Raw genomic sequence first — 16,366 nt, forward strand, 5'->3', positions numbered from 1 at the left:
CAGAAGAAGACAACAAAGTCAAAGCTCCCACATCCAAAGCCTCCAAGAAAAATGTGAATCAGTCCCAGGCCTTGGAAGAGCTCAAAAGGGATTTTGAGAAGCAAGTAAGTGAAGTAGAGGAAAAACTGAGAGTGATGCAAGAAAATCACGAAAAACAAGTCAACAGCTTGCTAAAGGAGACCCAAAAAATACTGAAGAAAATAGCATCTTAAAAAATAGCCTAGCCCAAATGGCAAAAAAGATCCAAAAAGCCAATGAGAAAAATGCCCTAAAAAGCAAAATTGGCCAAATGGAAAAGGAAGTCCAAAAGCTTACTGAAGAAAATACTTCCTTAAAAATTAGAATAGAGCAATTGGAAGATAGTGACTTTATGAGAAATCACGACACAGTAGAACAAATCCAAAAGAATGAAAAATTAGAAAACAATGTGAAATATCTCATTGGAAAAACAACTGACCTGGAAAATAGATCCAGGAGAGAGAATTTAAAAATTATTGGACTATCTGAAAGCCATGATCAAAAAAAGAGCCTAGACATCATCTTTCAAGAAATTATCAAGGAAAACTGCCCTGATATATTAGAACCAGAGGGCAAAATAGAAATTGAAAGAATCCACCGATCTCCCCCTGAAAGAGATCCCCAAAGGAAAACTCCTAGGAATATTGTAGCCAAATTCCAGAATTCCCAGGTCAAGGAGAAAATATTGCCAAGTAGCCAGAAGGAAACAATTCAAGTATTGTGGAAACACAATCAGGATAACACAAGATTTAGCAGCTTCTACATTAAGGGACCACAGGGCATGGAATATAATATTCCAGAGGGCAAAGGAGATAGGATTACAACCAAGAATCACCTACCCAGCAAAACTGAGTATAATCCTTCAGGGGAAAAAATGGTCATTCAGTGAAATAGAGGACTTTCAAGCATTCTTGATGAAAAGACCAGAGCTGAATAGAAAATTTGACTTTCAAATACAGACTCAAGTGGAACATGAAGAGGTAAACAGGAAAGAGAAATCATAAGAGACTTATTAAGACTGAACTGTTTACATTCCTGCATGGAAAGATGATATTTATAACTCATGAGACCTTTGTCAGTATTAGGGTAGTGGGAGGGGAAAAATTATATGTATGTATAGATAGATAGATAGATAGACAGACAGATAGATAGAGGGCACAGGGTGAGTTGAAGATAAAGGGGTGATATCTGGAGAATAAAATTAAGGGGTGAGAGGATTATACTAGGAGAAGGAGAAAGGGAGAGGTAGAATGGGGTACATCATCTCACACAAAACAGACAAGAAAAGGTTCTTACAGTGGAGGGGAAACAGGGGAAGGTGAGAGGAAATGAGGGAATCTTATTCTCATAGGATTTGGCTTAAGGAGGGAATAACATACACACTCAATTGGGTATGGAAATCTGTCTTACCCTACAGGAAAATAGGGGAGGAAGGGGACAAGAGAGCAGGGGAATGATAGAGAGAAGGGCAGATTGGGAAAGGGGTAATCAGAAGGAAGTACTTCTGAAGAGAGAGAGGTCAAAAGAAAGAATAGAATAAATGGAGAGGGCAGGATAGGATTAAGGGAAATAGAGTTAGTTTTTCATAACATGTCTAGTATGGAAATGTTTTGCAGAACTGCACATGTATGGCCTGTATTGAGTTGCTTGCCTTTTCAATGAGGGTGGGTGGGGTGGGAGGAATGGAGAAAATTTGGAACTCAAAGTTTTAAAAACACATATTTTAAAAAAAAGTTTCCACATGCAACTGGGAAATAAGAAATACAGGAAATGAGGTACAGAAATCTATCCTGCCCTACAGGGAAATAGAAGGGGAAGGGAACAAGAGACGAGATATAGAAGGGAGGGCAGACTAGGGGAACGGGTATTCAGAATGCATGCCATCTTGGGGTGGGGGGGCAAGATGGGGTGAAAATTTGGAATTCAAAATCTTGTTGAAAACTAAAAATAAATAAATTTATATATATTAAAAAAATTTTTTTTCTCAATCATCTGTATATTTTAAGATGCCTTGAATATGCATTATTTTTCATATATCCTAAATCCTCATTCTTGTTCTTTCCACAAGATTTGACAATATTTTGAGGTGCCCTGAATGTGCACTTTTTTCCTGCACTGTAACTCCTCGTTCTACTGATGTGGTTCATTTTTATTCTCTTATCCTCCTCAACATTCTCTTTTCTAGGATTTTTTGACACTGCTCACTATTGTTTCTTCTCCTCCCAGTCTGAGGCAACTAGATGATGCAGGGGGTAGAGTGCTAGGCTTGGTGTTGGGTAGACTGGGTAGACTTCAAATCCAGCCTCAGCCACTTACTAACTGTGTGACGTTGGGCAAGTCACTTAACCACTATTTGCCTCAATTTCCTCAGTTGTAAAATGAGGATAATAATAGCACCTCTCACCCCCCCCCAAGATTAACATGAGGATAAAATGAGATGCTATTTCCACTTGACTACACTCTGCCCTTGTTTCCTCATCTGTAAAATGATTTAGACTGGGCTAAATGATGTTTCCAACTCTGCTCCTGTACACCTAAGAAAGTAGTTATTCAATTAATTAGCCTAAGATGTTTAAAAAAAAAATAAAAACCTCTAATCTCCTCAGTAAAGAACTCTAAGGAGTTCAGTGTTGTAGTTATCATTATCTTGTGTACCTCAACAATATTTTCTGTTATCTAATTGTATTTTTAAATGTAACTATATTGCTAGCAAACCTGATTCGTTTTCACCATTTTGAGTTTCTATGTTTCCCCTATTACATTTAATAGAAATGGTCATTAATAAAATCATTTAAATAGCATGGCATAATTGATAGTTGAGATTGGTTTTGAGAAGATAAAGATTCGAGTACTTCTTTGCCACGCACTGGCTGCATGATGCCAAGCAAATCATTTAACCTCTCTAAGACTGGTAAGTTGTACAGAAGGTGATATTTATTTTGGCATATCCCTTCCAAGACTCCTTTCCTGTGTTCAACGTGCTTAGGTTTTCCCCGTATGAAAACAGTTTTTTTTTTTTTGCTTGTTGCCTTATTCAACAACTACCGCTTTTCTCTTATATACTAAATTGACCTAGTTTGATCACTATCTAGTATTTCAATGTTCTTTCCCTTTTCATCTATTTTATAAACTAACTGTGTATATTTTGAGGTGCCCTGAATGTGCACTTTTTTCCTGCACTCTTAACTCCTTGTTCTACTGATGTGGTTCATTTTTATCTCTTTTACTCCAAAGAAACCACTGAAAGTGAACAACTTTACAACTAACGTGCACAAATGTTTGGAACATTACCCTGTACTAATCAGACCATGTCAGAAATATTTTAGCTGAAATGTATCCAAAGGAGGATAGTCAAGAGAGTCAAATGTCTGGAAATTCAATCGAGAGAGTGGAAATAACTAGGAATGTATGACCTGGAATCAGATAGTATACAAGTTTTTATTAAGCATTTAGTATGAGCCAGACATTGTGCTAAATGCTGAGGCTACAAAGGAAGGCAAAAACAGCCCCTGCCTTCAAAGAACTCAAATTCTAATGCCAGAAACAAAATGCAAAAAAAAAAAATTATACATATAAAATTTACAGAGTATAAATGGAAGATAGCCTTAGATTAGGAGGTTGTTGCAGTGAGAGTGTGAACTAGAATCATTGTGTGAGTGGAGAGAAGGGAACAGATAAATGAAATGTCACGGAGGTAGAATGAATAAGACTTAGCAACTGATGGTGTACTGGGAACGTGGGTAAATGCAAAGTTGAGATTGAAGTCTAGGCTGTGAACCTGCATAACTGGAAGGATGGTGCAGCCCTTGACATAAATAAAGAAACTTGGAAGAGAAGTCAATTCTTGTGAAATAGAGTGAGTTATGTTTTGGACATGCTGAGTTTATGGTGCCTGTGGACAGCCATTTGGTAATGCTCGTCTGGAACTTAGGAGAAAGAGTACAGAATGATCTGTACAGGGAAAATCAAGCTATATCTTTATAGCCAGAACCTATTCATAGATGATCTAGTCCACCCTTTTTATTTTACAAATGATAAAGGCCAAAAGAAGTTCAGTGACTGGACATGTACTATTAAGTTGTACAACTTAGATTTGGATCTAGATCCTTTTCTCAGGGGCAGCGAGGTGGTGTAGTGGATAGAGCACCAGCCCTGAAGTCAGGAGGACGTGAGTTCAAATCCGGCCTCAGACCAAACATTTGACACTTACTAGCTGTGTGACCCTGGCCAAGTCACATTGCCTAAAAAAAAAAAGATCCTTTTCTCCAAGACTCAGCCTCTTTCCCCTGCATCATGCTGCTCCCCATCATCGCCCTTCCAGAATTTTAAAGCATTTCAGCCAAGTTTCTGGCCAGTGCTCTTGAGTTTTCTGTACGTATCCTATTGTAGAGAAGGAAAACAAAGAAATATGTCAAACAAATGCCTTCCAGATTGAAGCCATCTGAAATTTTCTTTTAGTTATATGTAGCCATTATTTTATGCTTCCAAATTTACCAGCCATTCCTGTAAACGGAGGGTAATGCTTTGCATATGTTGTGTTTCATTCTATTTCAGTATATAAAAGACCATTAAACATATCCTTTAAGTGAAGGAACCATTGTCCTAAATTTCAGGATCTATTAGAGTAATAGAGTGGTGAGCTGCAATGTCTTTATTCTCAGTATTCAGTCTTTAGAATCTGTTTTAATTACCACATCAGCTGAATGACCCGTGGGGTCCTCATATGTTTAATTTTGGGGTAGAGCGGGTTTAGTTTCTTGAAGCTCAGTTTTATCCATTAAGCAAACAGACTTTTTGATTTTGGTACATAGCTGTAGTCATAAAATTAGGGTCACCACCTATCATTAAAAATGTTTTTTATCAAAAGCAGATATTGAAATAGACAAACAAGAGTGTCTGTTACAGTGTCTTTTAATAAAAGTTTTAAAATATTGCATGTTCACTTTGACTAGGTAGTGACAAAATCATTTCAATTTCTCCTTCTGAACTTGTTTTTACTTTGGTGTATTCTTCCAAATTTTAATGCTGCTGTACACATTTACATAGTTTCAGTCACTATATTTTGCTGTTTTGGTTCTGCTCTCTTTTTCTCTTTCACTTATTATATGTTTTGGTGTAGTCTGACCATTCTGTACATGTAATATAGGTGTGTCTGAAATCTTATTGGGATGGAAGGGAATATTCTCATTATTTCATAGTTTTCCACAACAATTTAGCTCAGGCTCCTATGTTCTGATTAGTAGCAGTTGAATTTGGAAAGACTGTTGAAACAAATTGCCAAACATTGATTCAAATCTGTGAAATTATTGGTGGGCTTCTACCTACTTGAGTGTAGAGGCATTTGGCATTCATAAGACTTCTACTTTGTAAATTTTAAGTGGTGATTTCTAATTTACCACTTACTCACTTTTTCTTTTCCTTTTTTTATTCTAACTACTTTGTAGTGAAATAATAAATGATCAATTTATAAAATAACTGTCATTTGAAAGAAAAAAATAGCTCATACAAATGTTGAAAGAATCATAGTTTAAAGGAATTTACGTATTATAGATTTCACTTCATTTTAAAAGTAAGAGATATCTTCATATGAGTTCCCTTGGTCTCTCTTGTCAAATTTCTGATTTCTTGAATCTGATTTGTCTAGTTAGATTATGTTACTCACAACATAAAGGAGAGTGGCTTTATCTTCTAGTTTCCTTACCTCTTATTCTTTTTATGTTATTATTTAGAACATCGTTTCTAATTTTGTGTTTTGGGGTTTTTTTAATGTTCACACTAGTTAACATACCTGTTATAATTACTTAGGCAAAGGGGACAGCTTGCTGAAGAAAGAGCAAAGCAAGTAGAGGAATTCCTACAGCGGAAACATGAAGCCATGCAAAATAAAGCTCGAGCTGAAGGACACATGGTATGATATTTACTTGATTTTGAAGTATGTTAGTGTTTTAATGCTTTATGTAAATACATAGGTACAAACAGAAGTAGTATAATGAAGTTATGCAAAAATAAGAAACTCAAAGACGTCTTGATGTTATCAGTTTGCACAGTTGTCCCAAATAAGATAAATAATCCTTCTTCTGCTGTATCTTAATCTATAAAATACTTACTACAAAGGTGTTCCAGTGTTGCCTTACTGGGTGAGGGATGACTTTCGGTCCTCTACTTACAGGTTCAGGATGGTTATAGTGATTTCAGTTTTTTGTCACAATGGAGTTAAGGGACTAGATAAAGAGAAAATGTATATTCAAGAAAGAAATGTGCCTTCTTTTTTATGATTTTCCTACCAATTTTTTTTGGGAAAACATTTTTAAGGTACTCTCCTGCTTGTTTTAATTGGTCACTTATTATTAGGTACAGAATAAATTACTGTAGTTAATTTTGGTTTTGTATGTTTTAAATTTTTAAATAAATATCAAAGTATTTTAGGCATATAAAGTTGGGCAAATTATATAAAGGAGTTGCATTTTTTTAACTGTAGGAAAATTCAGATTTATTCGGAAGTCAGTGTGAGATAAAAGGGAGACTAAAACTCCTTGCTTATTTTAATCGACAGTATTCAAGATAATTGTAGTTGTCTAAAAAGATTCATGAGGAAGACTTTTCTTTGAAAATGCTTTACTTAAAAAGTAGATACTCTTCAGAGTATTCAGTTATATCTTTTAGTTTGAAATAAGTTTACTTAGCTTAATTGATGGCTAGGGGTTAAGTGTAGGGATCTTTTTTTTTTTTAGTGAGGCAGTTGGGATTAAGTGACTTGCCCAGAGTCACACAGCTAGGAAGTGTTATGTGTCTGAGGCCGGATTTGAACTCAGCTCCTCCTCACCGCAGGGCTGGTGCCCTATTCAATGCACCACCTAACTGCCCCAAAATTAGGGATTTTCACAGGTTTATAAATTCCTTTAGGCCCCTAGGGCCTAAAAAGTCTATTAGACAGTTAGCTCCTTGAGAGCAAGGACTGTCTTTGACTTTCTTTGTCTGCCTAGTGCTTAGCACAGTGCCTGGCATATAGTAGGTGCTTAATAAATGTGTATTGACTGGCAGACTGACCTAGGGCCAACAGTGATCTCCTAGCTGCCTCTAACAGTGTTCTAACTTCTGCCCAAAAAGTATCTTGTATGTGTGTGCTTACATTTTGGGGGACACACACACACACACTCCTTGCCTACGTCTATAATCTGGCCCATTCAGTGTTTGTAGAACATGTGAAGGCAATGTTTGACAACTTTTTCTTGCAGTTCATTTCAGTCAGGTCGGATTCATCATGACCCTATTTAGGGTTTTCTTAGCAAAGATACTGCAGTGGTTTGCCATTTCCTTCTCCAGCTCATTTTATAGATGAAGAAACTGAGGCAAACAGGGTTAAGTGGCTTGCCCAGGGTCACACAGCTAGTAAGTGTCTGAGGCCAGATTGAAACTTTGGGCCTGGCACTTTATCCACTGCACCACCTAACTGCCCTGACTACTTTTTAGCTTATTCTTTTTTTTTTCTTTTGGCTAGGCATTGGGGTTAAGTGACTTGCCCAGGGTCACACAGCTAGTAAGTGTTATGTGTAGGAGTTCAGATTTGAACTCAGGTCCTCCTGAATCCAGGGCCGATGCTCTATCCACTGAGCCATCTAGCTGCCCCCATTAGCTTTTAGAATAATTTTAGTTTTGACCTCTCTATTGAAACAGTTTTCTAGTAGTATCTTTCCAGGTTAAATTGATGTGACTGACTGTTCAGAACTGAGAATAGCATTCTAGCTTAATTTCATAACTAAATCAAATGTATGCAATTTCCTTTTTTACATTAATTTTATTTTGTTTTTATTAATGGTTTTATTTTTAATCACATTCCCTTCTGAATTTATTCTTCTTCCCTCCCCCAAACCTAGGGAGCTTTTCCTTATAATGAAGATTAAGAAAGGGGAAAAAAAGTGCAGTAAAACCAACGAGCACATCAAATGTGTTTGACAATTTATTCAGTATTTTATATTCATGATTCTCCCCTCCCCCGCCCCATTTTTGCAGTGATGGGAGGCAAGATATGTATTCTCAGCTCTTCTCTGGGGCCAGACTTCAGCATTCGGTTTTGTTTTATTCTTTCAGTTTACATTACTGTAGTCACTACATCCTTTTCAATATTTTATTTCATTATTATCCCCTCATTTTGAGAAGATATACACACTCTAAGAATCACATTCTTCTTATGCTCTACAGAGATCGAGTTATTGAAAAGCCCTCGCGTATTAGGGAACTTGCTATCTCTGCTGCCACATGGCTTCGGGCAAGTTAACTTCCTTGTGCTTCAGTTAAGATTAATGTGGTAATTGCCAAACTGTTTGCACTTGTAAACAGAAAATATTGTGTTTAATTGTAGAAAGTAAAGCACTTCAGAAAGATCATGTTTCAGCATATGCTTCTCTCTCGTTTTGTATGTGTATATATACAAGTATGTGTATATACAACATACATACATACATACACATATACCCTTCCATAGTGCTTAGAATAGTGTTAATTACTATACAATTCTCCCCTCCCAAATACTTAATGACCAAAAATTAGAAAATGATGCTTTTTTTAAAAAATCACTTTCTTTAGCACAATAAATTACTTATGTGTAGGACCTTTAACTATAGCTTTGTAATAGGTTAACAGTGAATATTTTTTCCGAATGAAGATTAATTCATTTTTAAAAATTAATTTATTATTAGTTTTCAACATTACTTCCATAAGTTTTTGAGTTTTAAATTTTCTCCCCCTCCCTCCCTGCTTCCTTCCCCCATGACGTCCTGCAGTCTGATATAGGCTCTATTAAACGTATTTTCACAGTAGTCATGTTTTAAAGAAGAATTAGAACCAATAGGAGGAACCACAAGACAGAAGAAACAAAACAAAATGAAGGGAAAAAAAAAGAGCACATAGCTTCAATCTGTATTTAACCTCCATAGTTCTTTCTCTGGGTATGTATAGCACTTTCCATCAAGAGACTTTTATAGGTGTCTCAAATCCTTGCCTTGCTGAGAAGAGCTAAGTCTATCAAAGTTAGTGATCACATAACATGGCTGTTACTGTGTATAATGTTCTGGTTCGGCTCAAGAAGATTACTTTAGAAGGGCAATTTAATACTCATTAAAGATGATGCTATCATAGATTCCTGTTTGTCCTTTTACCCCTTTTTTTCTTTTTTTGAGTGGGGTGGGAGGCCAGGCAGTCAGGGTTAAGTGACTTGCCCAAGGTCACACAGCTAGTAAGTGTTAAGTGTCTGAAGCCAACTCATTTTTCATTTAGCCAAGATTTGTTGAGCTCCAACTGTGTACAAGGAAAAGAAAGAATCTTTGATACTGTCAGGTCCTTTGGATTCTGTTCCATTGTGGTGTGTTTTCTTATTTTGAGATCATTCTTTCTCTTTTGTGAGCTCGTCTCCCCTTCCATTCTTCTTATCTCTTAAGTGTAAATGGACCCCAAAATTATTTCCTTGCCTTTTTTCTCCTTTCTTGCTTAGATTGTTGACTCCTTAATGATCTCATCCACTCCTGTGACTTCAGTTCTCACTACTGTGCAGATGATGCCCAGTTCCCTGTTTTTACCCCTGAGCCATCCCTAGAACTTAAGGTATTTCCACCCACCTGTTAATTTTCAGCAGTTCAATTTAGAAAGCATTAGTTAAGTACCTACAATGCACCATTACTAGGTACTGGTGATCAAAAATAAAAAATCAAACAATCTCTCATCATAGATCTTACCAGAGAGTGCAGTATGTACACAGATTAGTAAATATCTGTAGATGTCCTACTGATATTTCAACCCACATCCAAAATTAAACTAATCTCTGTTATCTATATCCCTCCATTCAAAAGAAAACCTACCTTTAGATTTCAGATATTCTGTACATATCTGTGGAACGTGCAGACTGTCGCTCACATTATCCCTTACTCTCATAAAGTATCTGGCCTATCTTTTTTTTTTAACTTGTCAGGTCTTTGTTGATATTCTTTATCTTACTTCTCCTTTGTTAATAAGGTGTTATATATAGACAGCGCAAAATGCCATTACCACGTGGCATTACCATCTAGGTGACCTTCAACTTTAATTCTTTGGATATTGTTATACCACATGACTCTTAACCATACTGCATCATCAGAAGGTTGTGAAGAAGATTGGCTTTTGTTTCATGGAGAAGCTTGGGATCATTACAAGCACTGGGCATTTTCCAAAGGCAGTACAACTCACTCTTATTCGATTTCAGGACCATCTTTTTGTGGTTGCAGTGTCTGTCCAAGATTCATGCTCTGATCAGCCAGCCCTAGATGTTGTTCATCTGCTCAGATATCATAGTCAGAACTTTAGCATCTTCATCCATTTGGTTTTTCCTGTTAAACCAAACTCTTTTGAGTGATGATGCACCTCATTTAGCAGGCGCTGAGTGGTCTGGAGTCTGATTCAGTAACCACAGTGCCCAAATACAAGGACATCTGGAGGATATCAATTTCTGTAGCAGATCCCTTTTCCATTTGGATTCTGTTTTAACTATTCTCTATGACAACAATGAAGTCCTTTGCTAAACAAACATATGTCCCCTTGTACCATAGTACAAGTACTTCTCTTGATCAGAGTTATTAGAGAAAGTTATCTCTGTTAACATCTTTCAAGACATCTCATAATTTAAAAAAAATTTTTATTTTTGGTTTTCAGTATTTACCTCTGTAAGATTTTGAGTTCCAAATTTTTCCCCTATCTCTCCTCTCCCCTAACCGCAAGACAGCATGCAGTTTAATATAGGCTCTACATATACATTCATATTGAATCTATATTCACATTAGTCATATGTAAAGAAGAATTAGAACCAATGGATACATCTCATATAGTTTTGACAGATTGATTGGAGATACATAGATGGAAGAGAGCCTTTAAGGAAGTTTCTTTCTCTTGTGAATCCAATGCTTTTTAGGTAGTCCAATAATTTTTTTCAGGTAGTCCAATAATTTTTAAATTATCTCTCCTGGATTTATTTTCAAGGTCAGTTGTTTTTCCAGTGAGATATTTCATATTGTCTTCTGTTTTTTCATTCTTTTGGTTTTGTTTTACAATGTCTTGATTTCTCATAAAGTCACTAGCTTCCATTTGCTCTATTCTAAATTTCTTTTTGAATTTCTATTTATTTATTTATTTTAGGCAATTGGGGTTAAGTGACTTGCCCAAGGTCATACAGCTAGTAAGTGTCAAGTGTTTGGTCTGAGGCTGGATTTGAACTCAGGTCCTCCTGACTTCAGGGCCGGTGCTCTATCCACTGCACCACCTAGCTGCCCTCTCTATTCTAATATTTAAGGAAGTATTTTCCTCAGTGTGCTTTTGGACTTCCTTTTCCATTTGGCCAATTCTGCTTTTTAAGACAATCCAGTGCTTTTTAAAAATAACAAACAGTAAGCACAGGGCATTCTTATATTCTTTACATTTCAAATTGTAAACAGAAAGTGGAATTTCTCTTTCTATCTCGCTGTTGGGCTTTGTTGGTAATATATAGAAATACCAATGATTTATGTAGGTTTATTCCATTTAAAGTTATTGTAGCCATTATAAAATATTTAGGAGTCTATCTACTGAAATAAGCCCAGGAACTATATGAACACAATTGTAAAACACTTTTCACACAAATAAAGTCAGATCTACATAATTGGAAAAACATCAGTTGCTCATGGGTAGGCTAAGTTAATATAATAAAAATGACAATTCTACCTAAGCTAACTTACTTATTCATTGCCATACCAATCAAACTACCAAAAAGTTATTTTATAGAGTTGGAAAAAATAATAAGATTCATTTGGAATAACAAAAGGTCTAGAATATCAAGGGAGCTAATGAAAAGAAATGCAGGGGAAGGTGACCTAGCTGTTCCAGATCTTACTGTATTATAAAGCAGCAGTCATCAAAACTATTTGGTATGGGCTAAGAAATAGAGTAGTGGATCAGTGGAATAGGTTAGGTATGCAAAATGCAACAGTCAATGACGATAATAATCTACTATTTGATAAACCCAAAGACCCCAGCTTCTGGGATAAGAACTCACTATTTGACAAAAACTGCTGGGAAAATTGGAAAAGAGTATGGCAGAAACTAGGCATAGACCAAAATTTCACACCATATACCAAAATAAAGTCAAAATGGGTTCATAATTCAGATATAAAGGCTGATGCTATAAGCAGACTGGGAGAGCAAGGAAGAGTTTACCTGTCAGATTTATGGAGAACAGAAGAATGTATGACCAAAGAGGAGATAAGAGAACATTATAAAATGCAAAATGCATAATTTTGATTATATTAAATTGAAAAGTTTTTGCACAAACAAAGCCAGTGCAACCAAGATTAGAAGGGAAGTAGAAAACTGGGAAAGAATTTTTACAACCAGTGTCTCTGATAAGGGCCTCATTTCTAAAATATATAGAGAACTAAGTCTTAATTTATAAGAATACAAGTAATTGGGGCAGCTAGGTGGCGCAGTGAATAGAGCACCTGCCCCGAAGTCAGGAGGACCTGAGTTCAAATCCAGCCTCAGACCAAACACTTGACAGTTGTTAGCTATGTGACCCTGGGCAAGTCCCTTAACCCCAATTGCCTAAAAAAAAAAATACAAGTCATTCCCCAATTGATAAATGGTCAAAGGTTATGAACAGGAAGTTCTCAGATAAAGAAATTAAAGCCATCTATAGTCATATGAAAAAATGTTCTAAATCACTATTGATTAGAGAAATGCAAGTTAAAACAACTCTGAGGTACCACATCACACTTGTCAGATTGGCCAACATGACAAAACAGGTAAATGATGAATGTTGGAGAAGATGTGGGAAAATTGGAACACTAAAGCATTTTTGGTGGAATTGTGAACTGATCCAACCATTCTGGAGAGCAATTTGGAACTATGTCCAGAGGGCTATAAAAATATGCATACCCTTTGACCTAATAATAGCACTTCTAAGGCTGTATCCCAAAGAGATCATAAAAATGGGAAAAGGACCCACACGTACAAAACTATTTATAGCAGCTCTTTTTGTGGTGGCAAAGAATTGGAAATTGAGGGGATGCCCATCAATTGGGGAATGGCTGAACAAGATGTGGTATACAAATGTAATGAAAAACTATTGTTCTATAAGAAATGATGAGCAAGAGGACTTCAGAAAAACCTGGAAAGACTTGTATGGACTGATGCTGAGTGAAGTGAGCAGAACCAAGAGAACATTGTACACAGTAACAGCCACATTGTGTGATGACTAACTTTGATAGACATAGCCCTTCTCAGCAATGCGAGGATCTAAGACATCTCCAAAGGTCTCATGATGGAAAATGCTATCCACATCCAAAGAAAAAACTATGGAGTTTGAATGCAGATTGAAGCATACTATTTGCTATTTTCTCTCTTCTGTTTTTTTTTTTGTTTCCTCTTTCTTGTGGTTTCTCCTATTGGTTGTAATTCTTCCTTACAACATAACTAATGTGAAAATGTTTAATAGGAATGTATATGTAAAGCCTATATTGGATTGTGTGCCGCCTTGAGGAGGATGTGAGGAGGGAGGGGGGAGAAAAATTTAAAACTCAAAAGTTTGTGGAAGTGATTATTGATAAATCAAAATAAATTTATAAAAAATAAAAAAAGAATATACAGAAGAACTATACAAGAAAAATCTTAACATCACTGATAACTATAATAGTAAAAAAAAATAGAGAAAGTGGCAAGTCTATTAGTGGTAAACTAGTGGACTTAGCTAGCTAGTCCTCAAAAGCTAGAAATAATCTGTTGCTGTGAGCATGCATTAAGTCTTCCCAAAGGATGGAATCCCCTAGAGCTTGAGCTTCACTGGTATAGCATCTTCCATGGTCACCTCCACACCATGATGCAGAGTTCATAATTACAAAAAATAGATAAAATATAATCTCCCCAAAGAAAGAAAATGCATTATTTAGGACTGAAACTTTGAAGTTTTTTAATTGTTGTTAGCTTCATTTTTCTAATTAATTTAATTAAGGTACATTTTTATTGACTTATTCTTCAATTTGCTGTTTCTAAAAATCAGTGTTTTATTTTTTAAATAACTGCATTCTTTTTGAACCTCTAATACAACATTTTTTCCAAATTTCTGAGTGGACTAATTCCTGTAGATAAAACTATGTACAACATGACTGACTTTGCATTCAGAGGACCTGGGTTCAAATCTTGTCTTTAATACTTTCTGTGTAATTGCAGGCAGGTCATGTTACTTCTTGGCACCACAGTAACTATATTGAGAAAGTGAGGGGTTGGACTTGATGGCCTCCAGAAATCTCTTCCAGTTTTCAGATACTGTGACTCTTGGACTAAAAATGTTGATATGGATTGTTGGGCAGTTTTTTAAATCAAGTGGTTTTTGAACTCCTAACATTGTATTTAGAGCCACTTTAACGTCATTGGGGGTTTATTACTACTTTAAAGTTACACTTTATTTTTTACCCAAATTAGTTCATTTCTTTTTTTCTTTTTAACCAAACTTGGCTCCAAATAACTTCTCATTGTTTTTAAAATCATCATTCCCTAAAAAGACACATTTAACACAACTGAAGGTATTCAGAAGAGTGTACCCACTATCTTTTAAAGCATTCCAAAAAGAAGAATTCAAGAATGTTTTTATAATGTTTCATCATCTAATAAGATTCTTGCCTCCTAATATAACAATTTTTAGACTAGGTAACACTGTTTAAAATGTATAAGTCTTGAGGAGTCGAAGCCAAGATGGTAGAGTTAAGGCAAGACTCGCCTGAGGTCTCCCTTAAACCTCTTGATTTCCTTTAAAAAATAACTCTCAACAAATTCTAGAGCAGCAGAACCCACAAAAAGACAGAGTAAAACAAATTTCCAGCTCAAGGTCAGCAGGAAAATTTTGTTGCACCAATGTGAATGAAGAGTGCAGTCCAGCCCCCTGGAGCAGGCCTCAGGACAGCAGAATCAGTGGCAGCAGTGACAGTTTCAAGACATCTCAGCCCACAGACCCCAAAGACAGCTTAGAAGGTCAGCGGGAACTATATGTTGTACCTGAGTGAGAGTGGAACACAGTCCAGGGCAGGCTGTGCCAGCACAGCCCTGGCCCCAGCAAACCAGGAGCAGGCATTGGGAGTGTCTGAATTGGCAGCAGGTGCTTCTGGAGCTCTCAGCCCACAGACGGTAAGGGGACTGAACAACTGGTCAGAAGGAGATTAGAGAGATCTTTTTGCTAGCACTGAGGCAGGACTCTGTTGCTTTGCCCATACTTGGATCCAGGTCAGAGTCTTGGGTGGCAGTCCCAGGGCAAGGAGGAGCTCTAGCGTAGCAGAGCTTGTGGCAAGAGTGCAAGAGTGCAGGGGGAACCCTCTTCACTGTTCCAGGGAAGAAAGGAGTGCTTGTGGTTGTTCACAGACCAGAGCACAGGCCAGGAGAGTAGTAAACACCTCTCCTTAAATTATACCACCTTGGAAGAACTAAAAACTTACAGGTCCCTAGAAGTATCTTTGAAAACAAATGCACAGAACAAATGCTTGAGACAGTGCACCCTCCGCCCTGGAAGCAGAGCCCTTCTTTAACAAACAGTTAAAAGTCAAGTAACAGTCTAGGAAAGTGAACAAACAACAGAAAGAAAACCTCTCACTATAGAAAGTTATTATGGTGACAGGGAAGATAAAAACACACTCAGAAGTCAAAAAAGTTAAGCTCCTGCATCCAAAGACTCAAGAAAAATATGAATTGGTCTCAGGCCATGGAAGAGCTCAAAAAAGGATTTTGAAAATCAAGTAAGAGAGGTAGAGGGAAAATTGGGAAGACAAATGAGAGTGATGCAAGAAAATCATGAGAAAAGAGTCAACAGCTTACCAAAGGAGACTCCAAAACAGTACTGAAGAAAATAGACTAGACCAAATGACAAAAGAGGTCCAAAAAGCTAGAAAGGAGAAGAATGCCTTAAAAAGCAGAATTGGCCAAATGGAAAAGGAGATCCAAAAGCTCACTGAAGAAAATACTTCCTTAGAAATTAGAATAGGGGCAGCTTGGTGGCACAATGGATAGAGCACTGGATTCAGGAGGACCTGAGTTCAAATGCGGCCTCAGACATATAGCACTTACTAGCTGTGTGATGCTGGGCAAGTCACTTAACCCAATTGCCTAGCCCCCCCTCCCAAAAAAAATTAGGATGTAGAAAGGAAGCTAATGACTTTATGAGATATCAAGAAATTATAAAAGAAAACCCAAAGAATGAAAAAAATAGAAGACAATGTGAAATGCCTCATTGGAAAAACAACTAACCTGGAAAGTGGATCCAGGAGAGAGAATTTTAAAAGTATTGGACTACCTTCAGCCATGGTCAAAAAAGAGC

General features: G+C 36.7%; 1 protein-coding gene across 5 annotated transcripts in view; it reads left to right on the forward strand.

The window, feature by feature from the left end:
- Window positions 1–16,366, forward strand: part of NEK1 (NIMA related kinase 1) — a 165,437-nt gene that overhangs the window by 82,687 nt on the left and 66,384 nt on the right. For 4 of the 5 annotated variants that reach the window (XM_020997822.2, XM_020997826.2, XM_078148331.1 and 1 more), the window contains one exon: window positions 5,824–5,926. In XM_020997822.2, the coding sequence (XP_020853481.1) occupies window positions 5,824–5,926 (103 nt within the window). Of the gene's footprint in view, window positions 1–5,823; window positions 5,927–16,366 lie in introns of those variants that run through there. The other variant, XM_078148330.1, reaches the window with a different exon arrangement.

Source organism: Phascolarctos cinereus, unplaced genomic scaffold (genome assembly GCF_003287225.1).
Source record: "Phascolarctos cinereus isolate Bilbo 61053 unplaced genomic scaffold, phaCin_HiC Scaffold_9;HRSCAF=440, whole genome shotgun sequence".
NCBI lineage: Eukaryota > Metazoa > Chordata > Mammalia > Diprotodontia > Phascolarctidae > Phascolarctos > Phascolarctos cinereus.